General features: G+C 37.3%; 1 protein-coding gene across 1 annotated transcript in view; it reads left to right on the top strand.

Moving 5' to 3' along the window:
• Positions 1–27,878, top strand: part of AVEN (apoptosis and caspase activation inhibitor) — a 268,771-nt gene that overhangs the window by 39,261 nt on the left and 201,632 nt on the right. Inside the window, exon 2 of the mRNA XM_037834402.1 lies at positions 21,614–21,791. Within this exon, the coding sequence (XP_037690330.1) occupies positions 21,614–21,791 (178 nt within the window). The remainder of the gene's footprint in view (positions 1–21,613; positions 21,792–27,878) is intronic.

Here is a 27,878-nt window from a genome sequence, read left to right as displayed (position 1 = left end):
TTTCCTCCTGGCTATTCTAAAACACCAGAAACTAAAAGGAAATAGCTATATAATGAGTCAGTAGTCACGTTCATTTGTTAAATCCTAACTTCTTAGTTACAACTCCTCCCTCTCATTTCATCATTTCCTCAGTCTTCAGGGATATCTGGACACTAACCATTCTAATTTCTTCATGCTGTAAAGGGATGTGAACATTATGGGTAGAGTAATGAAACTGGTTGATGTTCTTGGAGAGACTTGTACCTCTGGGTTTCAGGGTTTATCTGGCATAGGAGCCATCTGGAGGCTTTTAAGTTTCTGGAAAAATAAACTTAATAGGTAAAACTTTTATAGAGACTTAGATAGGGCCCAGGATATTCTTTTGACAATTGTGAATAATGCTTCTGTCAACATTGGTGTGAAAATATTTTTTTGAGTCCCTACTTTCAATTATTTTGGATATATACCTAGAAATTGGATTGCTGAGTCATATGGTAATTCTATACATAACTTTCTGAGGAACTGCCAAACTATTTTCCATTATGGCTGTGCCATTTGACATACCCACCAACAAAGAATGGTATTCCTATTTCTTTGTATCCTCACAAACACTTGTTATTTTCCATTTTTTAAATAGTAGCTATTCCAGTGGGTGTGAAATGACATCTCTTTGTGGTTTTGATTTGCATTTCCCTAATCACTCTTCTTTTTATGTGATTTTTAGCAGTTTTATTCACACACCATACAATCCATCCAAAGTGTACAATCAGTTGCTCTCAGTTTAATCACAGATTTTTTTCCATTTGTATTTCCTCTTTGGGGAAATGTCTTTTCAAATCTTCTGCCCATTTTTAATTGGTTTGTTTGTCTTTTTGTTAAGAAGTTTCTTTATATATTCTGGATATTAAACCCTTATCAGATATTTGTTTCCAAGTATTTTCTCCCATTCTGTTGGTTGTCTTTTTTTTTTTTTAATTTTTTTAAAAATTCATTTTATTGAGATATATTCACATACCATGCAGTCATACAAAACAAAGCGTACATTTGATTGTTCACAGTACCATTACATAGTTGTGCATTCATCACCAAAATCAATCCCTGATACCTTCATTAGCACACACACAAAAATAACAAGAATAATAATTAAAGTGAAAAAGAGCAATTAAAGTAAAAAAGGACACTGGGTGCCTTTGTTTGTTTGTTTGTTTGTTTTCCTTCCCCCATTTTTCTACTCATCCATCCATAAACTAGACAAAGGGGAGTGTGGTCCGTATGGCTTCCCAATCACATTGTCACCCCTCATAAACTACATTTTTATACAGTCATCTTCAAGATTCATGGGTTCTGGGTTGTAGTTTGATAGTTTCAGGTGTCTACTGCCAGCTACTCCAATTCATTAGAACCTAAAAAAGGTTGTCTATATTGTGCGTTAGAGTGCCCACCAGAGTGACCTCTTGGCCCCTTTTGGAATCTCTCTGCCACTGAAGCTTATTTCATTTCTTTTCACTTCCCCCTTTTGGTCAAGAAGATGTTCTCCATCCCACGATGCTGGGTCCACATTCCTCCCCGGGAGTCATATTCCACGTTGCCAGGGAGATTCACTCCCCTGGGTGTCTGATCCCACGTAGTGGGGAGGGCAGTGATTTCACCTTTCAAGTTGGCTTAGCTAGAGAGAGAGGGCCACATCTGAGCAACAAAGAGGCATTCGGGAGGAGGCTCTTAGGCACAATTATAGGGAGGCCTATCCTCTCCTTCGCAGCAACAGTCTTCCCAAGGGTAAGTCCTGTGGTAGAGGGCTCAACCCATCAAACCATCAGTCCCCTATGTTTGTGAGCACATTAGCAACCATTGAGGTGGGGAAGCCCAATACCCCTGTATTCTCCACCAGCTCCTCAAGGGGGCTGTTGGTTGTCTTTTAGTTTCATGATGAAGTCCTTTGATAAATAACAGTTTTTAATTTTAAGTCTCATTTACCTATATTTTCTTTTGTTGCATGAGCTTTTGGTGTAAAGTCTGAGAACCATTGCCTAACATGAGCTTCTGAAGATACTTTCTTATGTTTTTTTCTAGGAGTTTAATAGTTCTGGTGTTTAATTTAGCTCATTGATCCATTTCAAATTAATTTTTGTATGGTGTGAGGTAGGGGGCCACCTTCATTCCTTTGCGCATGGGTATCCAATTTCCCCACCACCATTTGTTGAAGAGACTATTCTTTCCCAATTGTTTGGAGTTGGCACCCTTGTCAAAAATCAGTTGGCCATAGTTGTGAGGGTTTATTTCTGAAATCTCAATTCCATTCCATTGCTCTGTATACCTGTCCTTGTGCCAGTGCTGTCCTGTTTTGATTACTGTGGCTTTGTAATAAGTTTTGAAATTGGGAAGTGTGAGTCCTCCAACTTCATTCTTTCTCAAGATGGCTTTAGCTATTTGGGTTCCTTAACCTTCCATATAAATTTGATGATCGGCTTTTCCAGTTATGCAAGTAAGGTTGTTGGAATTTAGTTGGGATTGCATTGAATCTGTATAAATTGCTTTGGGTAGAATTGACATCTTAACAATATTTAAAATAGTGTTCTAATCCCTGAATGTCCTTCCCTTTATTTAGGTCTTTGATTTCTTTTAGCAATGTTTTGTAGTTTTCCATGTATAAGTCCTTTATATCCTTGGTTATATTTATTCCTAGATGTTTGATTCTTTTAGTTGCTGAATTTGTTTATTAGTTCTAGTAGCTTCGTTTCAGATTTTTCAGGATTTTCTACATGTGGAATCATCTGCAAATAGGGAAAGTTTACTTCTTTCTTTCCAATTTAGATGCCTTTTATTTCTTTTTCTTGCCTAATTGCTCTGGCAAGAATTTCCAGTACAATGTTGAATAGCAGTGGTAACAGTGAGCATCCTTGTCTCATTCCTGGTTTTGGAGGGGAAGTTTTCAGACTTTCAACATTTCACCCGTGTTAGCTATGGGTTTTCATAAATGGCCTTTATTGTGTTGAGGAAGTTCCCTTCTATTCCCATTTTTATAGGTGTTTTTATCAAGAAGTGGTGCTGGATTTTGTCCGATGCCTTTTCTGCATCAATTGAGATGACCACGTGCATTTTCCCTCTATTCTAATAATGTGGTGTGTTACATTAATTGATTGTCTTGTGTTGAACCACCTCTGCATAACTGGGATAAATTCTACTTGATCATGGTATATAATTCTTTTAATGCACTGTTGGATTCAGTTTGCTAGTATTTTGTTGAGGATTTTTGCATCAAATTTGTAAGTGATATTGGTCTGTAATTTTCTTTTCTTGTGGTATCTTTATCTGGCTTTGATATTAGGGTGATACTGGCCTCATAGAATGGGTTAGGGAGAGCTTCCTTCTCTTCAATTTTTTCTAAGAGTTGAGCAGGATTAGCATTATTTCTTCTTGGAATGTTTGATAAAATTCACCTGTGAAGCCATCTGGTCCTGGGCTTTTCTTGGGAGGTTTTTGATGACTGATTCAATATCTTTACTAGTAATTAGTTTGTTGAGATCTTCTATTTCTTCTTGAGTCAGTGTGAGTAGTTTGTGTATGTGTAGGAATTTGTTCATTTCATTTAGGTTATCTAATTTGTTGGCATACAGTTTTTCATGGTATTTTCTTATAATCCTTTATGTTTCTGTGGGGTTGGTGAAATGTCCCCCTTTCATTTCTGATTTTACTTTTTTGCATCCTCTCTCTTTTTTCTTTGTCAGTCTAGTTAAAGGCTTGTCAATTTTACTTATCTTTTCAAAGAACCAACTTTTGATTTTGTGATTTTCTTTATTTTTTAATTCTATATTTCATCTCCACTCTAATCTTAGTTTTTTCCTTCCTTCTGCTCACTTTGGTTTTAGTTTCTTTTCTTTTTCTAGATCCTCTATTTGTGAAGTTAGGTTTCTGATTTGAAATCTTTCTTCTTTTTTAATATAAGAATTTAGAGCTACAGATTTCCCTCTCAGCAGTGCCTTTGCTGGATTCCATAAGTTGGTTACATTGTGTGTGTGTGTGTGTGTGTTTGCCTAAAGATATTTCCTAATTTACCTTGTGATTTCTTCTTTGACTCATTGGTTGTTTAAGAATGTGTTGTTTAATTTCCACATATTTGTGAATTTTTTATGTGTCATCTTTTATTGATTTCTAGCTTCATTCCATTGTGGTCAGAGGAGATACATTGTATGATTTCAGTATTTTTTAGTTTATTTGTACTTATTTTGTTACCTAAAATATGGTCTATCCTGGAGAATGATCCATGTCTACTAGATAAAAATATGTATTCTGCTTTGGGGGGAAGTGTTTTATATATGTCTTTTAGGTGTAGTTGGTGTATAGTATCTTTCAAGTCTTCTATTTCCTTATTGCTTTTCTGTCTAGATGTTTTACCCATTATTGAAGGTGGTATACTGAAGTCTCTTACTATTAATGTAGAGCTGTCTACTTCTCCCTTCAAATCTGTCAATATTTGCTTCAAATATTTTGAGACTCTACCATTAAGTGTATTTATATGTGTAAATTTTTTTTGTTAAGTTGACCCCTTTATCAGTATACAGTGGTCTTCTTTGTCTCTCATAACCGTTTTTGACTTAAAGTCGATATTATCTGATATTAATATAGCTACCCCAGCTCTCTTTTGCTTACTGTTTGCATGGTACATATATATTTTTTTCATCCTTTCACTTTCAACCTAGTTGTGTCTGAATTTAAGATGAGTCTCTTGTAAACAACATATCATTTGGTCATGCTTTTTTATCCATTCTGCCAATCTTTTTCCTTTGACTGAAGAGTTTAACACATTTACATTTAAAGTCACCACTGATAAAACAGGATTTTCTTCTGCCATTTTGCTATTTGTTCTTTGTAAGTCTTACACCTTTTTGAGGGCAATTTTTCTGTTAATTCCTACTTTAATATTTATTTGATCTTTTTATCTTGTATGTTTTGAGTCCCTTCTCCTTTCTTTCTATTTTTTTTTTCTTCATATATTCCCTTTTTACTTACCATGGGGCTTAAATTTAATAATATAAATCTCTAACAATTATGTTTGATTTTTTTACCAACTTCAATAGCATACACGTGTACTGTTCCTGTTACCCTCAATCCCCCTTCTTTTCTTTGTACTTATTATACATCTTTATACACTGTATGTCCAAAACCATAGATTTATCATTACTTTTTAAGCATTGGCATCTTAGAACCCATAAGAAGGAAAAAGTGGAGCTACAGGCCAAAATACGTAATACACTACTACTGGCATTTGTAATTATCTGCATGGTTACCTTTACTGGAGGTCTTTATTTCTTTATGCCACTTTGATCAGTCTGTAGTGATCTTTTTTTTTTTTTCCAAAATGGACATCATGGAAGGAAAAAAGAATCCTATATTTACAATGACCTGGATCAACAATTTTGACATTACCAACCAATCATATGTAAATCAGGTGAAGACTGAACTGTGAGACTACCATGCTGAGTCACGGTGAATCTGAAGAATAATATAGATCAAGGGAGGCCAAATGAGATAACTTGGTCTGAAATCTACTCAGGGAGCTATTTAATTAAAATATATTAACAGGAGCTTTTATAAACAGTCAAATCATATATATATATAAAACTTAAAGCACATTTTTTTCAGGGCTGTTTCTGAGTATTATGGACATATGCTGTGGTTAACAAGCTGCAATAAAATTGAGAAAGGTTTTTATAACCTACCTATGACCTCTCAAATTGATATCCCTTGTTTGAAACAAGGCATTTAATTTTTTCATCATTCCTTCAAAAGAGTTCTATATCATTGTTTAACACCCTCATTAAATATAGTTTGGGAAGAATAAGAGGGTACATAAAATAGCTTCAGATATATGAACCATAATCAATCAATTGTAGTTTAACAAAGCATGTGTAGATACCTGTGTGTTATGATATTGAAATGACATTTTCAATTGATTAAGAAGTCATTAATTAACACTCATTAGTGTAGTTTACTGTGTATCTTTCAGGCCTGATTCGCTGTTGAATTGATTTATTCCTCAAATACTTATTGGGTGCTCCCTAATTACTAGGCACCATTTAGTGTCAGGGATTTCTCAGAAAATAATGATAATAATCACAGTAATAACAACAATATATATATTTCTATTTTTGCCCAGTTCTAGTATTTCATAATATGTTTCTTAATTGGAATGTATGAGCTTTCCCAACCAATATTTTGTTCTTTGAGTTTCTATTGTTTCAAGTAGAAGGAAATGTTTACATTAGAATATTTGGTATTGCATTCTTCTTCATTTTTCCCTGCTATTTTGAGCATGCATGTTTTTGCAAACTCAAATATTTTCTTACCTTCATAAAGATCAGTGCATTTATTCAAATTCAGTCAAACAAAAATGTGACATTGAATAATCGGAAGGGCAGTATATCCACCATGTTTCCAGTACTAAGAGATTGTGTAAATACAGGGATAAATAAATCGTTGTCATTCAGACATCAACATATAATATAATAGGTGTTATTCCATTATTTCCTAATATGTCTTTTCAGAACACTATTTTTGTTAAATTCTCCTCCAAAGGTATTCTTAAGAAAATACTGCTTACAATATCATTTTCCAGAAAGATGCTAATGCACAACAAAGAGCTAAATCCTTGAAGGAATCATACAGAAAAAAATGCACATTGTTTTGATTTACCCTAATATTTCCTGAATGTTTTACCATAGGATTCTTTTTTCATGTATCAGAGATTAATATCCTAGGAAATCACTAATACACAGAACATTTTGGAGATATTTCTCCAAACTAAACCAAACTTGGGCATCACTATGGCTTTATTGACAAATGTCACTTTCACATTTTCATAATTGCCCACAATGCCGTTCTTGCTGGGTTTTCTTTAGAAATAAAACTCTTTCAGTTTCTCCTGGAAACTTAACTGCTCAGCCAGGGACCACAGTTCTCAGGCTCCCTTGCAACTGTTTATGGCCATATGAGTAAACTTGGGGCCTCCTGACAGGGTTTGGGGATTTGAATGAAATTAACGTGTAGCATTCTGTTATATGTTTAAAGACAAAAGTACTTATCTAGACTTTCTCCTTTGTTTCCTGCTGTTTGGGAAGTGGTAACAAGAACCACCAGCTTAGGTCCTGAGAGAACGATAGAATTGTACAACTATGCTGGGTCAGTGGATGACCTTGTGGAAGAGTTTGCTTTTGCTGAAATCTTATGAAAGAGAAATACACACCAATGTTATAAAGCTATTATATTTTTGTGTCACTTTGTTATAGAGATTTTATATTAAACGAAATACTACAGTAATAACTTCTGTTCCTTATGTTTTAGCAATTTTTTCCCTTTGACTTCAAGCTCAGCCTTTTATTCCCCTGCAGGGTAGTGTGTTTGAAAAATTGGCTATAGTTATTTCCCTCCCTATATTCACCCTCCTTTGCAGTTAACTCCCATCAATATTTTAATTCATGTATCTTTTCCTTGCTGCTTCTGATGTTACTTTTTGTATGTGGATCAGTAAAACATTGTCATTAGCCTCAGTGCCATCATATAACTTTAAAAGATTCGGTAAATTATGATTTAAATGACATTTAAATGATGCATTGGTCTAGTCTCCCTTTTAAACATACTTCTATAAACCTCAAATATTTCAAATTCCAATAAAAGTTTCCATGATCAATAGAGTGCCAAACACTAGTATATTGGGTCTTCGAAGATTTCTCAACTGATGACTCAGGCTGTTCTTGGTCTCACATCCTTTGGAAGGTATTCTATGAGGTTTGCCTATATTCTCCTTTTATTTTGGTGTATTTCTCTCTTTGTCTTTAAACCTTGGCAACAAGTTTTTTTTTTTTTTTTTAATTTCAGTTTTTAGAGGCCTTTGAATAAATAACATATTAGTATCTCAGTGTTACGTCATTCCAATTTCAGTTTTGAGGCCAGGAAAATGTCCAAATCTAGGCATCATCAAGGTGGTGCTTTCTTCCTGTGATGGTTAGGTTCATGTGTCAACTTGGCCAGGTGACCCAGCTGTCTGGTCAAGCAAACACTGGCCTAACAATTGCTGTGAGGACGTTTGAGGCTGGTTGATAAACCAACAGGCTGGTTTATTGGATCATCAGTCAATTGACTGCAGCTGTGACTGATGACTCACCAAAGGGCGTGCCTTCCACAATGAGAGAATGCAATTGGCTGGATTTGATCCAATTAATCAGTTGAAGACTTATAAGCAAGACAGATAGAAGACCTTCACTTCTTCTTCGGCTGCCCGGTGAAGCATTTCCTGAGGAGTTCGTCGAAGTTGCTGGTTCGTTTCCTGAGGAGTTCATTGGACATCTTCCTTAGAGTTGACAGTTTGTTGATGGCTCTACAGAATTTGGACTCGTGCATACCCACAGTTGCGTGAGTCACTTTTACAATTTCATAATCAGAGACACCGCTCAGTGATTCTGTTTCCCTAGAGAACCCTAACTAATACACTTCCCAAAGACTGGCTATCATTGATCTTTTGTTCCTTTGTCATATAGCAAGACACATGGCAGTGGCTCCTGGTCTCTCCCTTTTTGGATTGATGTCAGCTTCTTGATTTCAGCTTCTTGCATCCATGGCTTTCTCTCTCTTCTGTAGGGATCTTACTCCGTAAGAAATAGATTTTCTGCCCCTCTGGTTTCTCTATTGTATGACTTAAAGCAGGCAATCCTCTGCCCCAGGTCTCTTTGACTTATTTTTTTCTTACACTACTTTATGTATCTGCAAGCAGCTTCTGCTGCATAGCAAATTCTGGGAGGACAAGGCAGAGATGAGTTTCCTGGTTCAGTCTTTTGGGCTACCATTTTTAAAGCATTTTCTTGATTTGGCATTCACCCAGTTTCTGCAACCCTTTAACTGTTTTCCTAAATTTTGAGGAAGATGGCTCTGCCAGTTTTTGCTAGTTGTTCAAAGATTCTGTGGGGAAATAGCACCCTGGATTGCATTACACAGCCTTCCTCTCCATTTTATACTCCAGGGCCACCTTTGAGATAGTCCATTCAGAACTGTATGACATACCATATTTCAGACATTTTCTTTTTTTCTCTCCTTATCACCACTGTGATAGTGAGAAGGTGTTACTCTCATGAAAGGATTTTGAATTTCAAGTTACTCCACTTCATTCAGTATTGCCTCTCTCTAGAAAATGCCGGTGGGGGTACCGTTTTGGGGCTGATAAGTCTTTTTGTGTTAAGTATATCATAGGAAGATACTGCATACTTGTTCTGCCCATAGTAGAGTTTTTGTCTTGATTGTCTTTAGCTCTTTCAGGTTCATTCTTTCATCATGGCTACATTTTAGCAAAAACCTTTCTTCTGGAGAGTTTTGATTACAGTTTTAAATTCAAAGACCTTGTTACTAGAAGAAAACTGCATTATAGTTTAATTTGTGATAATCTAGAGAAGGTGGAATTAAGGGTTGCTTTATATTTCTGTGAGGCAGAGATAAATAGTTGTATGCCTACACTTAGATAAAGGTAAGGCACATGTTATGTTAGTATTGCTAACCCCAAGGGAATTTCATCAACATGCAGTTATTTAGGCTTATGTATCCCTTGGCTCAGCTTCAAGGCCCTTGGCCTGTGTGTTCTGCCCAATCCAGGTCCTGGGATTTGCATTTTATATTTGTGGACTGGGAGCTTTGAGAAAATCCACTTTTTAATGCAAGGTGAGAACTTTTTCCCTTCCTTAGGTGTCTTTGCTGCCCTTTCTTTTAATTAAAGGTTTTTCCTCCCTAATGTTGGAAGAGCTTCTTAAAGGTCACACTTGAAAAAAGCTGCAGAAGGGAAATGTAGATTATGGTATTCTGTTCTTTCGTGGGGAAACTGTCTCTTGAATCTCTCTGACTCTGAAAAGTGAATTTTCTTTTTCTTATTTCTTAATTTTGGGTAAAGTAGCACTTATTTGGAGGAGAGGTTTTTGCTAAAATGTATCCATGATGTCATTCCATTGATGGCTGAGCCAGAAAAGAACAGTGTGCCAGCTGAACACCTTTCAGATGTCCTGTATTGTGTGGTCAAAGAAGGTTTCAAGTATAACGCACATACTTGTCTCCATTGCAAACAATGCTATCTTATTCTGTCTACAAAATATTTGCACTTGATATCTCAAAATATGAATATGCAGTAGTTGTCATTTAATTTCTACAGAGTTTCAAGGAGCCTGCTTACAAGAATGCTATGACTATTTACTTGCTTTTCTATTCATGTTAATGTTGTTGCATGAAGATAAAGAAAGGGTATTAATGTAGAAAAATCAGCCCACCAAAGAGAAAAGTTATGCATTTTATACAGACTCTATTCATCAGGAAAGAACTGAAAGGGAGGGTAAATTCAAAAGGAGTTTCAAATGCTGAGAAGCTAGGGAATTTGAAAGCGTACATTAAATTGCTTTGAAAGTGTCAGATAAAATAGGGATACAAAGAAAGACTTGTCAGATGTTTGATTCCAGTGATTCACTTCTCTTCATTTGGTCAGTGTGTGTATATGGGCTGTCCTACATAGGTAGGTACTTAAAAAGGAGAGAATTTTAGTAGATCCATTTGTTCTTTAATGTGGAATGGCAAATCAAATGGCTTTTACTAGTTAGTGCTTGTGCTTGGCCCTCATCTAAATAGACAGAACCACTAAAAAGGTCTGTGGGTATTATATCTTACGCCTTATGAAATTTTGCCTATGTAGTTAAACATATGGCTTTCTGCCACAAGGATGAGAATGAAAGTGTAATTCAATCAAGGGACCCTGAAGGATGTAAAGTGAGGGGCTTTTATGGTATCTTTTGTCTGTAAATATGAAGGCAGAAAAAATTTCTTGCTGCATGTCTGTAACTTAGAGCAGTTATTAATTAAATCATAGTGAAAATTGCAGTCCATTCAGTGAGTTGTGAAGTTGTGTGAGAAGAGGGGTGTGCTAACAGACGTTGGCATTAAGAACAGGTGGAGTAAAGTTTAGATTGCACCTGTTCTGTATAGTATCCTTTTTCCTTTTCCCACATTTTGTCAGTTTGTCACCAACTGACATCATCTGTGTCCAGACACTTCTGTTTTAGTTCATCTCTGAGGTACTTTGGACAATTTTTGCAAATGCTCATTAACTCCCTTGGTTAATTGTGTATATTTTTTATTGTCAGTGGTTATGTGCCTCTCCCCATCTTTGATCATATTTATTGCTTTTAACTGTAAGTGGTTCTTAATACCAAGTCATTTGCCCATACAGTGAACCTTGTTTTTTAAAAGATTTTCTTTTATTTATTTTATTTTTAAGTGGTTTTATTAAGATATCAGACAATACATCCACAGTGTACAATCAGTGGTTCACAATATCATCACTTGAACCTTGCTGTTTTGGTTAGCTTCAGTAATTATTATGGGTAAGGTTGCGCTGAGTGAGTTTTTGAGTCAGAGATTTGTTCTCTTGCATGGTTGGTAAATTTTTGGAGTGGGTACGTGGATGAGAATGAGTTTCAAAGAGATATAAGATGGTGTCATTCATGTAGGGAAGTAGTTTCACACACCAGCAATGATTCTTGAATCATCAGTCTCTGGCTTGCTATATCTTTTCTGCCAGTTGAAAAGCCTCATTTTTCTCTATTGGTCATCAGATTTTTTCAGCAAAACTTCCACAAATGCTTTAGAAACTAAGAGATGCAAATGTTAGAAAGAATGACCTTATTTTACTACTATTTTGCTCAGTGAAGAGACATATTTGGCAAAGCACTGGATTGCATTTTAGGAGATTTTCATCCTGCCTCCACTGTTAGATAAGACTGGGCAAAAAGTCCTTCTTTGACCTCAGTTGTCTCATCTCTAAAGCTGGGAGATTAAACTAGATTACAAGGATGACTTAGAGAAATATTGTTTCAACTGCCTCCTTGGATTTATATTTTCGAACAAGCCTGTATAGGCATCATTAAGAAGGTCTATTCTAAAGGAAGAAAAGAACATTATTTAGTAGTAAATCCTCTAATTTGAGGCATGGAAAGGGTTGATGATGCCATTAAAAAATCAAGAACTTATTGAACCTGTTATGTGCATTGGATAAAATACATTAGTATACAAAAGAACTGTATAAGACAATACGATTCTTCGTTTTTTTCGTGGAATTATTAGTTGCCTGGTAACAGGTTTTAATCCTTTCAGAATCTCTGAATAAGCCTTAGTAAAATTACTTGTCTTGGTAATTGGCGTCTTACTAGAATTGATAGCTGCACCATGACAGTGATATTACATGAAAAATCTTAAATGATGGACATTCAAAATAACTGATGAGAAGGAACTTCTTTGAGGAAACTTTAACTTTATTGGGAAAAGGATGAGGTCTTCATGCTGTTTAAAATGGCATGTAGTGGTGTTTGCTTTGCTCTGCCTCATTGTGTAGGGATTGTTGAGAACTGAGTTCTAGCCTTTTTGGTGAACTGTTAGCAGAGGTGGACTGAGTTGGTGGATTTGAGATAGGTAGGCTGGCTCATTGTTGGTGAAAAGGTACTTGGACAATTGTTGATCCAATTGTATTGTGAACTTCATTCTGATAAACAACCTAGGAAATATAATTTTTTCCCCCAGTTTTGTCCACATAATGTTCACTGTCCAGCTCTGAGGGTGTGCTGTTTGAAGGAAAGTTAAGCAGTATGTGAGGAGCAGGGAGTGAACAGCTGTACTGCCCCAGATTCTCGATTCTGCTAACAAATGGTAATTACTTTTTCATGCCTCTCACTTTTATCAAATTCTCAAACAAAATAACACATGTGAGGAAGATATAAGAATTTGGAGAAGGAAAGGGATGGAGCGAAGATTCCTGTGAGATGCGTCATTGAACAGCTGCTTCGTGGGTTGGCTTGCTTTTTTTTTTGTGTTTTCAGATTTTCCCCACCCCATCATTCTGAGCAAGATTGGGTCTGGACAGCTGCTCTTTCTTATCTTTTGCCCCTAAAGACTGAGGGTGGAATTTCTAGTTAGTTACTTAAAACAGTGAACTGTATTATGATAAAACATTTTAGGGACGCTTTGTAGAATTTATTATAAAAATGTACCTATTCTTCCTTATAATAACTTTTTGTGGGATTTGACCTTGATTCTTTGTTGTTGCTCATTTCCACGTGAAATTGATTTTCTGAAACTCTTAGAAGGGAGATACTGTTTAGGATAGATTTTCAAACTTCATGGCTCCAGAGCACCCTCTTCTGTTGTTTTAAAGTGTTAAACAATATGGACCGTACTATTCAAATCTGCTAGTACTGTTCCCTCACCCCCCTTTTGTCTGGCCCTTCTTTTTCCTTTGTCTTTATTGCCCCTGTTCCGTTCAATTTGATTTCTACCCCTAGCATTTTTTCTTCAGAACGGGGATTTGTCCTGCGTAGGAGCATTGGCCAGTTAGTTTTGAGAATCCCTAGGGCCAAACTTATTTAACCTATTCAGATTTTGCTGCAAACTCCTGCGCTCACCTGCTATTGGGTGTGTCAAATTCTACATTTCTAACTGCTGTTCTCAAATTTGCATGGCAGACTTTCTAGTTAGTACCTACTGTTTATTTTGGGGTTCTTTCGTCTGTCTGACGCTCCATTGCTTCCTCTGACATCTGCTGGAACCCTGCAGTCTTGTGGCCATCAGTGTAGTTTCTGTCCACTCATATTTGGGGGTTCCTGGAGACACCTGAGCACCTATGTTTTTATGGATGTTTTCCATGGAGTTTTGACTTTGCTATTACAGTTGCTTGGCATGTTTTTACGGGAAGATAGACAACCATGCCAGTACTGCTACTGTCTTGCCAGAATCCTCAAACATATTTTTCATTTTTCAAATGTTGCATTGCTAACCTCTCTGGGTTTTGTCTTGAACAGCTATTATCCTTTGGTCAGAAGTATTTTCTTTGCTAATACCTGGTAGGGGGCAATAAGGATTCTCCTTGAGCTGTTCATTAGGAGAGAGTAATTGATTAGTTCTAGACCAATCCTAGACCACTTGTCCGTAGCTAGAGCTGAATTTCGTCTAGACGCCATATTTTAGTTTCCTGTGTTGTTGAAGCAAATACCATGAAATGGTTCAGCTTAAATAATGGGAATTTATTAGCTTATGTTTTTGAGGCAGCCAAATCAAGGCATCATCAAGGTGATGCTTTCTCCCCAAAACTGTGGTGTTCTGGCAAGGCACATGGCAGCATCTCCTGATCTCTCCTTTTGCTTCCTGTTCCGTTGATTTCAGCTTCTGACTGCTTTGTTTGTGGCTTTCTCTCTCTGTCTGAACTTCATTGTCTTATGAAGGACTCCAGTAATACGATTAAGACCCATCCTGAATGAGGTGGGCCATACTTAACTGAAGTAACTTCATCAAAAAGTCCTACTTATAATGGGCTCACACCCACAGGAATAGATTAAATTTAAGAGCATGTTTTTCTGGAGTACATATAGCTTCATACAACCACAATCTACCCTCTGCCCCCTCCCCCAAGACATCTTCTTTCTTCATGCAAAATGCATTCATTCCATCACATATCCCTAAAGCCTTAAGTCATTTCAGAAACAATGCTTAGTACAAAATCTCATCAAAATTGGTTACGGGTGTGGTCTTTCCTGGGGCACAATTAGCCCTGTCTGCGGACCTGTGAAATCTAGGGAACAAGTTACCTGCTTCCAATATAAAATGGAGGGACAGGCATAGTATAAACATTTCCATTTCTATAGGAAGATATTGGAAGGAAAACAGGGGTCTCGGGTCCAAAACAGTCCTGAAATCCTGCAGGGCAAACTCCATTAAATTTCAAGGTCTGAGAGTCATCTAGGGAATAATGTTTTGTCTTCTGCACCTGATGGAGCGGCATCCTCAACCCTTCCAAGTGCTTGTGCAGCAGCCATGCTCTCCCCAAACCCTGGGACGAAGGCTCCACCCTCTTTAAGCATCTGGGTGGCAGCCAGGTTCTCCTCAAAGCCTAGGGCACAAAGCTGAGACCTCTGAGGTGGCAGCACTCTTCCTGAACAATGGAGCTGGAGACCTGCCCTCTCCAAACACTGGGGCAGACTCATCCTATCCACACACATCGGTGGGCCCACTCTCTTGGCCTGAGAAGATGTCTTCAGTCCAGACTTCTGCTTCCATGGTTCTGCCCTTGAAGTGATTTTCCTTTCAATTTGTTCTTCTCTGTCCCTTTTAGTCCAGGCTGGCAGTAGTTCCGTTCATACAAATTATGCAAGCGACTTATTGGTTTTGCATGTAGTTCACAAGGGTTCAAACCATCAGACAGGACTTTCCACAGATCCTTCCTGGATAACTGCACCTCCAACCCTGACTTGCACTGAAATGGCTGTGTTCTGGTTTGCTAATATCAGAAATTTATTGGCTTTTATAAGGGGATTTATTAAGTTACAAATTTACAGTTCTGAGGCCATAAAAGTGTCCAAACTAAAGCATCAACAAGAAGGTACCTTCACTGAAGAATGGCCACTGGTATCTGGAACACCTCTGTCAGCTGGCATGACACATGGCTGGCGTCTGCTGTTCCTTTGCTCCCAGATTGTGTTTCAAAATGGTTTTCTCCAAAATGTCTCTGGGTCTCTCTTAGCTTCTTCAGCTCCTGTGCATCTAAGCTTTGGGGTCCTGTCTTAGCTTCTCTGGAGCAAACCCTGGGCTAGCATCTCCAAATGTCTCCAAGGACTTCCAAATGTCAGCTCTTAGCTTCTTTCCAAAATGTCCCTTTCAGTTGCTCTGAGTTCCTTCTGTTTGTGAGCTCTTTTATAGGACTCCAGTGATTAAATCAAGACCCACCCTGCATGGCGGGCTCCAATCTCCAAGGAAATAATTTAATCAAATGTTTTGCCCACAGTTGATTGAGTTACATCTCCACGGAAACAATCAAAAGTTTCCAACCTAATCAACACTAATACATCTGCCCCCACAAGATGGCATTAAAGAATATGGCTTTTGGGAGGATATAATATATCCAAACTGACACAGGCTGACTGGATCCGTGTTCAGATTAACCCTCACCTGGAGAATTGTTCTCTGGGGACTCCCTTTTTGGAACTCAGAATTTTCCAAACAATCCATTTCTGGTTTCTTTGTGCCCAGGAATTCATTTCTTAGCTTATTCCTTTCCTCTCACAGTTTACTATAAGCTGCAAGGAGAAACCAGGCTGTACTTTTCACACTTTGCTTGGAAATCTCCTCAGCTAAATATCAAAGTTCATCACTCTCAAGTTCTGTCTTCCATTTGATATCAGAACTCAATTTCCCCAAGTTCTCTGCCACTTTAAAACAAGGATCACCTTTCCTCCAGTTTCCAGTGATACATCCATCATTTTCTTCTAAGTCCTCATCAGAAGTACCTTTTGCATTCATATTTCTACCAACAGTCTCTTCAAAGCAATCTAGGCTTTTTCTACTCATTACCCAATTCCAAATCTGTTTCTACATTTTTAGGTATTTGCAATAGCAGCACCCCACTCTCCTGGTACCAGAATCTGTTTTAGTTTCCTTGGCTGCTCAAGCAAATACCATGCAATGGATTAGCTTATACAACAGAAATTTTATTAGCTCATGGTTTTGAGGCTAGGAAAAAGTCAAAATGATGTGTTCTCCCCAAGACTGTGGCATTTTGAGGCTGGCTCCTGGGGACCCTTGGTCCTTAGCTTATTACATGGGAAGGCATGCGGTGGTGCCTCCTGGTCTCTCCCTTCTTTTTCAGCTTCTGGCCGCTCTCTCTGTGGCTTTCTCTCTGTCTGTCTGAATTTTATTCCACTCATAAAGGTCTCCAGTAACAGGATTATGCCCCATCTTGATTGTGGTGAGCCACACCTTAACTCAAGTAGCCTCATCAAAAGATCCTAGTTACTAAGCCACCTTGGCAGATGATCTCACTGCCCTCCCGCCTATGTGGGACCTGACTCCCAGGGCTGTAAATCTCCCTGGCAATGCAGGATATGACTCCCGGGGATGAATCTGGACCCAGCATTGTGGGATTGAGAACATCTTCTTGACAAAAAGGGGGATGCAAAATGAAACAAACTAAAGCTTCGGTGGCTGAGAGATTTCAAATGGAGTCAAGAGGTCACTCTGGTGACATTCTTATGCACTATATAGATAACACTTTTTAGGTTTTAATGCATTGGAATAGCTAGAAGTAAATACCTGAAACTATCAAACTCCAACTATTAGTAGCCTTGACTCTTGAAGACGATTGTATAGCAATGTAGCTTACAAAGGGTGACAGTGTGATTGTGAAAACCTTGTGGATTGCACTCCCTTTATCCAGTATATGGATGGATGAATATATAAATGGGGACAAAAGTGAAATGAAAAATAGGGTGGGATAAGGGGCATGATTTGAGTGTTCTTTTTTCTTTTTGTTTTTTATTCTTTTTCTTTCTAGTATAAGGAAAATGTTCAAAATTGAGGTGATGAACGCACAACCTGGGGTGATGAATGCACAACATGGGGTGATGAATGCACAACTAGCTATATGATGGTACTGTGAACAGTTGATTGTACACCATGGATGATTGTATGATATGTGAATGTATTTCAGTAAAATTGAATTAAAAATAAAGGGTCCTACTTACAATGGCTTCACACTGACAGGAATAGATTAAATTTAAGAACATGTTTTTCTGGGGTACATACAGCTCCAAACTACCACACCCCAGATCATGACATGGGCCCTCTTGCTATCAGTACATGCACTTGCTGTTCTCTCAGCCTGAAATGCCTTCCTTCTACTTCTCCCTGGCTCAAAAGACTGGCCATTATGACTGTTGCCCCTCCTCTCCTTCCCCATTGATGTTGTATTTTACATTTGGGAAGAAAATTCAGTCTCACAGGTCAATCACATATGTACTGAATGGTATAGATGCCAGATTTCGTGTGTGTGTGTGTGTGTGTGTGTGTGTGTGTGTGTGTGTGTGTGTTTTCTTGCCCTAGCTCTCCTTCTTGGAGAGTGTTATATTATTGTCAGCTTTGATTAGTCATCCACAGAATCATTTTTCTCATTTTCATTCTGAAATGTAGGCGAAGTCAAATTGACTATTTCCTATTGGAAGAACTGCAAAACATTAAGCTGCTCTCTTTCCTGTTGTATTAAATGGATTTTTTTTAGTACCATTGGACAAGAAATAGCTCAGCAGTAGTTTGATCATCTCAGCTAGTTAACCTAATTGGGTTGCTGTTACTTTATGAACACTGCAACCAATGACCAATATCCAAGTAAAAAATATTAGGGTAAAAATTACCAGACTAATTTTTAAGTAATTATGTATTTACATTTACAGTTTTCACATTGCTTTCATCTGTATTTTCTTATTTGCTCACTTCTCTCTTTCTTGGGGCTTCACATTTAAAAAATTTTGTCCTAGATATTTGCAAAATGAAAACATAAAATCTCTAGGAATTTTTAAGATATGCCTTTCTGTAAATTATATCAGATGTTTTTCAAACTTTATTACTTCTTACTACCCTCTTGTGATGGAGGCTAATAACAACTCTTCTTATCTTTGTAGTTGGATGGGGTTAATGAGATCGTTGTTTAGTGTTCTAAGTTGGGGATTAGTGAGTCACTCCACTGTTTGAGACCCAGCCTAATATAGATACTTGGTAAATATTAAATAATGGCAATGACAGGACCATTAATTCTACGTAGATCTGCCTCCCATTCAGTGTTGTTTTGTTGTATTAATGGTTCCTCAGCTGTTTCAGGTCCATAATCCTCTTTTGCATCAAGCTAACTATTTTGCCCAGGTTTGTATTTCTGCTCTGTGTTATAGCTTTGTTCAGAGATTGTGTACTAACTGGAAAAGCCTCTTTCTGAACTTTGTTTACCCAATGGTCCTACAAAAGAATATTGGATTTGCCTTGCTATTATTTTCAGCTCTAGTTCTGTCCCCCAACTTTGCATATCTTACAAAACTATTTTATTTAGAATGATCTGACAGTTGTTATTTATATAGCAGATTGCATTTTATCATATACCTTTAATCTGTCAGCATCATTTGGTTTGGAGAAATTTGCAGGAATGGCAGGAAACATCTAGGTTTCCAGCAGTCTTTGCAATCCTTAGAGTAGAATGTAGAATGCAATCTTTTTGTCCTGTCAGTGAGGCCTTAGATGATATTCAAGGGCTGAAAGTGATCTTGAAAGGTCAATTACTCCATTTCACAAACTCTTACGAAGTTTTATGGAGGTGAAGATCATTGACTAGTGTTAAATTTGTTGGGTGAATGGTTGATGGAGAACTGGAAACTTGTAGTGAACTAAAGTACCACCATGCAGACCAGTTTCTTAGATGCAAGGGGGGACCAGACTTCATTTTGGTCAATGTTACACCATTACTTATACTGTCTCAGCCATTTATTATGTGTCATTTGATGTGATGCAACACAAGGTTCAGGGCACCATCTGTGATGTATTTTAGCAAAAAATATTTAACTTGAATCCACCAGTGTCTTTGAATCTGTTTGTAGGAAGTATCAGAGATGAAGAAACAAACTATAAACAATACCACGAGGAGGCAGCCAGACAGAAGATATCCTTCTGCCCAATACCTGACCTGGTCTCTTCAATAAAATGATATCAAAGGGATTGTGCTAGATTAAAAGAGACTTAAAGGACAAAACAGTCAGATACAATGCACGGTCCTGAATTGGATACTGGTTTGGACAAATCAGCTGTGAAGGAAATATTTTGGATCAGTAGGGAAATTTTGAAATGGTTTGGGTATTAGATGAAATGACAATTTGTTAAAATGGAAAGATGGAGAATATTGATGAAAAAAAGTATCTATAAATATATACATAAAACAAATCTGGAAGACTGTGTATTAAGGTTAGTCAAGATACTGTCCCTGTGATGGGAATGTGAAGTTTTTCTTTATTTTCTTGTCTTCCTCCCTGCCCTTCCCCCAATTTTAATGAGTGTTAATAAAATAAACATTTTATTATAAATATAAAAAATAAAGTCCATACTAACCCATCTTATGCAGATAGGTTTTAAAAATACGTTTCACTGTTTTTTTCTTGCTGAGGATTTCATAATCTTTGGGATGTTTCTTTGAACCCTGTTTTTAGATTCTGCATATCCCCTTCTTCAAAATTTCGCTTTTTATTCTGGAAAATTTCAAATATATACGAAAGTAAAGCAAATAAGATAGCAAATTTCCATAAACCCATCATCTAGTTTCAGCAATTATCACTTAAGCCTAGTCTTTTTTCCTTTCTACCCAGCATTCCTCTCGAGTATTTTTATTTTATTTTATTTTATTTTATTTATTTTATTATTTTATTCTCTTTATTAGCAGATGATATAATAGTCTATTTAGAAAATCCTGTGAAATCTCCTAAAAAGCTACTAGAATAAGTAAGATTTTAGCAAGGTGCACAATACATGACAAAATCAACTGTCTTTCTATGTACTAACCATGAACTATTAGGGACTGATTTTTTTTTTTTTAAATTCAGTTTTACTGAGATATAGTCACATACCATACAGTCATCCCTGGTGTACAATCAACTGTTCACAGTACCATTATATAGTTGTGCATTCATCACCCCAATCTATTTTTTGAATATTTTTCTTTTACGAGAAAAAAGTAAAAATAAGAAGAAAAAATAAAAGTAAAGAAGAACACCCAAATCACCCCCCCACCCTATTTTTCATTTAGTTTTTGTCCCCATTTTTCTACTCATCCATCCATACACTGGATAAAGGGAGTGTAATCCACAGGGCTTTCACAATCACACTGTCATCCAGTCTTATTTTGAAGCAAATCCCTGATGTCATATATCTTTTCACTGATAATTAGTTCCATATTTATTTCTAAAACATAAGGATGTTAATAAAATCACATTACTAGTATCAGACCAAACCATAAATAAATAAAAATAACAGTATAATCACATATTCGTCATCATTCGCATTTCCCCAGTTGTCTCATAAGTGATTATTTTCTCTTGATAGATTGTTTGAATCAGGGTACAAATAGGTGTCTTTGTATTACAATTGGTTATGTGTCTCTTAAGCTCTTTTAATCTATAGGTGTCTCCCCTCTAACTCACCATTTTTTCTCCTTGCAATTTATTTGTTGAAGAAATTAAGCCCTTTGCCCTCGAGAATTTCTTACACTCTGCATTTTGGTGTATATTACCTTAACCTTCGTAGAGCCAAGAAGTGGGAGCTGTCTTCTAGAGGGCATCTGAGCAGGGATCCTGTTTAAAGGTTATAAAACATATTTATGGAGTGTGTTTGTAAGTCTGTAAATTGAAAGGAAGTGTTTATTTCCATCCTAAAGTCCTTTGAGTTTAAGATTCTTAAACTAGATGAGACAACTATTTAAATAGGCTGTGTTGGGACAGATTTTAGAGATATCAGTTATACACATTTTTAGGCATTAGCTTGCCAGATTTCCTTTTCCTTTCCACAAAGTGAAAAATCTCCCCTGAAAGAACACTCTGGTGTAATGGATTTCTCTTGAAATATTATTTAATATCCTCAGGCAACTTGGTCTATAAATTTGCTCTTTATTGTTATACCTAATATATTGTTTTGTTTTGTTTTGTTTTGTTTTATGGCTAATGCTGCTAAGGTAAAAATTTCCACTGCTGCTTTACTGATTTATCTCTAATGATTACAGGTTGAAGATGACAGTGATGCAGAGAACTATGGAGAAGAGAATGATGAACAGGGAAATTATTCTAAAAGGAAGATTGTCTCTAACTGGGATCGATATCAAGATACTGAAAAAGAGGTCAATAATGACAGTGGGGAAACACAGCGGGGGACAGATTTCAGTGTCCTCCTTAGCTCTGCAGGTACGAATTCCAGTTGCATGCATACTGCTTAGTGCTATGAAAACTGCATAGACATTTTATTGATGTTGCTCTTAATTTGCGTTTTTATAACTAACAATCCATCCCTTTTGTCTTTGGATTTTAGATCTAAGTAAAGGACAATGATTCTAAAGGTTCGCAAGGGGGAAAAATGACATTTCTTTAAGTGGAATTCAGGGTTTCCATGTACTAATGTAGAATGACAAGAGTCTGTTGAGATGGATAAAAGGCTTTATATGTGTAAAAAATGCTGAACTATGCCACTTGAATTTAGGTAGCCTGAGAAATAGAAGTAGATGTTTTCTGTGATTTCAGAGGAATCAGTACTTAACATTTATATAAATCTTTACACAGTTTATAGAATATATGCTCTTTTTCCTCTTCTTTTATAGTCAGGAATATGCATATTAGTGGATATGCACATATTAAAGCCATATGTACTTGAACACCAAACTTTGCTTCTTTTGCTTTGGAACACAGTCTTTCTTATCAATATGGTGAAAAACCCATTCTTTCTATGACCAGCTGTTATCTGAGATCATCTCTAACCGAGTGATGTGCAGCTGTGTGAAGCTGGAGGGTAGTAACAGGAATTAATGGAATAGGAATGGGTGTGTAAGTGGGATCTCTCATATCAATTCTTATAACTGTGTGTGCATGTGTAACTACCTCAGTAAAAAATGATATTATGGCCAGGTTAAAAACTTTAAAGGATGAAGATGTGAGGAGCAGGGAACTAAAACCAAATTATTTTTTTTGGACAGTTTGTTTTGAACTTCTTGCCTCCCACTTTTATGATGCTATTGAGTTCTACCTTTCTTCTTTCCTGTCTGCCTGAATTCTTGAAGGCCTGTAGCAGACTAAATCTAAAGTGATAAATTCCCTTCCAGTTTTAATAGAATAAACCTTTTTGAGTAGGAAAGAAAGGAGGTAAGTGGAGAGAGTATTAGATTATGAGACAGAAGATCAAGATCCAGTCTGTTGTCATTAGAACCCATGATGCACATAGCGTAACCCGGTAGGTTTAGCTTTGGTGATGGTATTCAACTCAGCGACTGCTCAGGACTGATAACGCAAATGATTTTGTAGGTCCACTGAGTATTGTCCCTCTTGCTACTTGTATTTTGGTCAATTGTGGGTTGATAAGCTCTTGTCTTCAAAATGGGAAAAAGGGAATAAAGAAAAAAATCTGGGCTGGTCAGTTTCAGTTTTTATCAACTGTTCTGCTAAAAGTTTAGGGCAGAAAACTGAGGTAGTCCAATAAAATTAACATGTGGATTAAATTAGATCATTTGAGTATAAAGTTACTACTCCAGTATCTGACAAGTAAGAGATACTGTGTAAATCTTTAAGATGACTCAAAATTCTAGCATAATTTAGCAGTCATATCCACTGACTTCTAGTTTTGATAATTATTTCTATTTTAGAACCTGGCATGGTTTGGGTTCATATGTATTTTTCTTGTAGTCTGCCTTTGCTTAAAAAAAAACTCATTATTACTGACTTCTTCTCAAGTGGCTGGTTTATCTGATTGGTTTCTTGGGAAAATGAGACTATCACATCTTTAGAAATTGTACTACATTTCTTCCCAACCCTGCTAATAATTGATCCTTTTCTTTCCACTATACCATATGCTTGAGGAGAGCAGCTATGTTTTCTTCGTACTGGTTGGAGTAGGGCAATATTGGTTTACTTTTGAGGAGTAGAATTGATTCTGTGATCATAAAACCCTAAGAGTACCTAATAGATAGGATGACCATACTCCTTGGAATGATTCAGAGTTTTAGTATGCTGTGCTTATTTGTATGAATAAATCCATAAAAATTATGGCTTGTCTGTTAAATATATGTCATAAACTTTTCTAGATATTGCCAAATTGCTCTCCAAAGTATAGATGAGCTATAGTTCCTAGTGTTTCCAATCCTTGCCAATAAAAAGTGGTCAGTCTGTTGAATATGAAATGGTATCTAGTTGTGTTTCATTCAACAAATATATGAGTATCCACTGCTGCCGGGTACTGTTTCAGGGCAGTGAACAGAACAGACAAAAATGTTGCCTTGTGGAGTTGACATTCTAAGGGGTGGAGAGACAAGCAACAAAGAAAACAAAGGAAAGCATGTAAGATGTTAAGTGATGATATCTACTTAGGATAAAAATAAAGTGAGAGGAGCTGCTACAGTTTTGGAAAAGTTGGCCAGAGGAGGTCTTACTGAGAAGGTAACATTTGAATAAAGACCTGAGGAAAGTGAGGGGCAAGCACTGAGGTTATCTGCAAGAAGAGTGTTCTAAGCAAAGGGATTGGCCGTTCAGAGGCTTTGAGATAGGCATATAAGCAGTGTGTTCCAGAAATAGCAAGGAAGACCATTGTGGATGGAGCAAAGTGAGGAAGTAGGAGATGAGGTTAGAGGCACAAGTGACTAGATCCTGTGGATCCTTGTAGACTGATGTAAAGATGTTGGCCTTTACCCTGAATGAGGTAAGAAGTCTTGGGATGGTTTTGAAGAGAGGAGTGATAATAGCTAACTAATGTTTTATCAGAATCACTTTGGCTGCTGTGTTGGAATGGGTTACAGAGGAGGGAGCAGTTAGTAGGCTACTACAATAATCGAGGCAAATGATGATGGTGGTTGGGGCCAGGGTAGTAGCAGTGGAGGTGGTGAAACATGGTTAGGTTCTGGATTTATTTTGTGGGGCATGAGATAAAAACGATGTATATGGGTGATCCTGATTTTTGGACTGAACAGCTAGAAGAAGGGAGCTGCTGTTAATGGAGAAGGTATAGGAGGAGCTCAGTTTTGGACATGTTAAAATTGAAATACCATTTAGACATTTGTATCACACAGAGTTACTGTAGGAAATAGATTGTGCATTCAATATAATTGGAAGGAAGCTTTAAAAAGAACCATTTAGAAATGTGTGGGTAAGATGTAGGGAGAGCACAAAGGCAGTACAGCATCAGAAGGGCAGGGAATAACAGAGATGTTACCACATCTAGTTACTGGAACTCTGAATGAGAAATTCACGTGTAGAGATGATTATCTTATGAGGATGAATCACATTTGGTCAAGAGATACAGCCAGGGAAGCCACAGGGCGAGACAGGGGAATAAACACTCTGGTCTTATACTTTTTCCCCTCCTCTACTCTCCTGCCAGGGCTTCCCATAAGCCTAACTTTACTGGAAGCCAGAAGGCAAGGGAACCCTGTTGCTGCAATCCAGACAGGACACCCTCCTTGGACAGAATATGGTGGAGAATAAATTTAGAATGGCAAATGGAAGAGACCCAAGACAAAATCCAACTGGAGATGTTGAGTGGGCTATTGGATAGAGGCATCTGGGGTTCAGGAGACAGGTCTGGGCCAGAGATGCACATTTGGGTGATGTCAGCCTGTAGATGATATTTAAAATCATGAGACTGTATGAGATGATCAAGGGAATTATTATAGCTAGAAAAGTTTTGAGCCCTGGGTACTACAATGTTTAGAGGTTAGGGAGATGAGAAGCAACCAGCAAAGGAGAGTGAGAGTTAGTGGTAGAAGGGAGAATCGGGAGAGTGTGGTGTCTTCAGGCATTTCCAGGAAGAAGTGATTTATTGTGTTAAATGCGGCAGATAACAATCAAGAATTGACCTTCGAATTTAACAAAGTGAATCACTGGTGACCTTGGCAAGAGCAGTTTTGTTGGAGTGGTGGAATAAATTCTTTTTTTGGATTGAAGAAAGAATATGGGAGGAGAAACACTTGAGATAGCAAGTATAAATAACTCTTAATTTTGAGGTCTTATGTTATCAAGGGAAGGAAAATAATGAGCTGATGGGGTAAGTGGGACAAGAAAATTTTTTATTAAGATGGGGGAAATAATTGTTTATTTGTTGCTAGAAAGATCCAGAAAAGAGGGCAAAAATAATGTCAAGAAGAGTGATAATTGCTGGATCTGTGTTCTTTGGTAGGCATGAGGTGATGGGATCCAGTGTGCAGGTGGAGAGATTGTCCATTGCTAGGGGCTTGGACAGCTTCTCAACTGTAATAGGAGGTAAGGCAGAATATATGGGCATAGATATAGGTGGTAGGTAGATGTGATGATGGAGGCTTGAAGAAGTACCCTTCTCATTGCTTCTGTTTTCTTAGTGAAATAAGAAAGCTGTGAGTGAGTTGGGGGAGGAGGCATTGAGACAGCAGAAGGTAAGGCATAGCTGTCTAGGAAGTAGGGGAATGAATGAAATAGGAAAATATGGTATGGTTGCTGGGTACTAATAGGAGGGCCCATATGAGATTAGTGATCAGAAATTTAAGACGAGAATAGGTATATTTTCCCTCCATATACTTCTGCTGGCATAGAGGGATACAGGCACAGAAGGAAGGAGGGTTGGATTCAATCATGATTATTGTTTAGTCAAGCAAATGCAGTCAAGTGAAAGACAGAAAGGGCAGTGATTATGATTGACCTAGAATTTAAGCTGAACAAGGAAGGAAGTGAAGGTATGAGAGTGGTGAGGGGCAATGGAAAGGTGGTGGGATCAATGGACTATTGATTCCTTTAGGGTAGAAGAATTGTTGTAGTCCTTGAGGGATTGTGAGTTGGAAAGGTAGGAAGTGGTGGCTGTAGAGTAGAATGTTTGATGTTGAGATTATGGGGAGGGGGTTTGTAGCTGATGTTAATGATCCGGTCCTCTCAGTGTCTGCCATGGGCCCTCAATGATGGCTAGTGTTATCACTGTGATGTGTAATCCAGACTTGGTTTCCCGGGCAAGGAAATCTATGCTTTGGACCATTGTTTATACATTGTTTTTTGTTCTGAAATTAGCTCGGCTGTATGTACACCTCTGGTCCAATTCTCAAATGCTGTTTTGAAAACAGAACTCTGGCTAAGAGTATACTTAGCTTAATGTGTTGTTACACTTCTAGTAGAATTCGTATCATAACAGTGAATTTTTGAAGACCAGTAATTAATTCAAAGAATGCATTTCTACTCTCACACACAGTTGGTGTATGTGTATGTCGATATGTTCACTTTGGAGGACAGTTTGTTATTTTTCAGTAAAGTTGAAGATTCAACAGTTCCACCCTTGAAAGACACTGTAGAGAGATTCTAGCATATGTGCATCAGGAGACATGAGCAAGAATGTTAATAGTAGTATTATTCAGAAAAGACTCAAATAGAAGCAACTGAAATGCCCATTAATAGAGGAATGAATAAGTGGATGAATCTCTCAGACATAATGTGGAGTAAAAGAAACACACATGCACACACACAATACCTCAGTATGATTCAATTTATATCAAGTTCAAACACAGGAAGAAGTAAACTGTCTTATTAAGAGATGTATATGTAGATGGTAAAATGGAAGTCAAGGAAATAATTATTACAAAAATCAGGATTGTGGTCATCTCTAGGGTGGTAACTTTTAGGGGTTGTTACTGGGGAGTGGCACATGGCAGGTGTGGGACCTCTGTGATTTTGTGTATTCTATTTCTTGACCTGGATGATGGTTACTTATTCTGCCCAATAATTATTCTTTAAATTGAACATATGCACTAATCATTCTTTTACTTGCCGTATCTCTCTATAAAAGGAAAAAAAACCAGTTTTTAAAAATGGATTTCTAATGGTGGAATTTCAGTGATTACGGTAGACTTCGGGAGATATTTTTGGCTCTGCAGTCCTTTTGGGAATCCTTCAACTTGTGCCACCCAGTTTCTGCCATTCTCTGGGTTTCTGGCCATGGGAAGTGGCATCCGCACTTTTATAAGTGGAGGATCTGGGAAAGAGAATGGTTTGTTTGAAGTCACACTTTTTTTGGTAGCATTGGGAGTCTTTGTGTAACCGGGAAATTAAGAATTAACAAATGATTATGATTACTGAATCATTAAATAGATGTGTTTCTTTCTATATTGTAGAATAGGCAGAAGTTAATACCTGAAATTACTGAAACTCAACGTCTCACCCTTGTTTATACTTGCTGTTGTAACGGTTGTTCTAACCTAGTCTCAGCCCCGTTTATACTTATTATTGTCATGGTTATTCCAACCTGGTGTATACTTTCTATTATAATAGTAACAGCTCCATCCC

Source organism: Choloepus didactylus, chromosome 4, assembly GCF_015220235.1.
Source record: "Choloepus didactylus isolate mChoDid1 chromosome 4, mChoDid1.pri, whole genome shotgun sequence".
NCBI lineage: Eukaryota > Metazoa > Chordata > Mammalia > Pilosa > Megalonychidae > Choloepus > Choloepus didactylus.
This window is presented reverse-complemented; position numbering and strand designations above follow the sequence as displayed.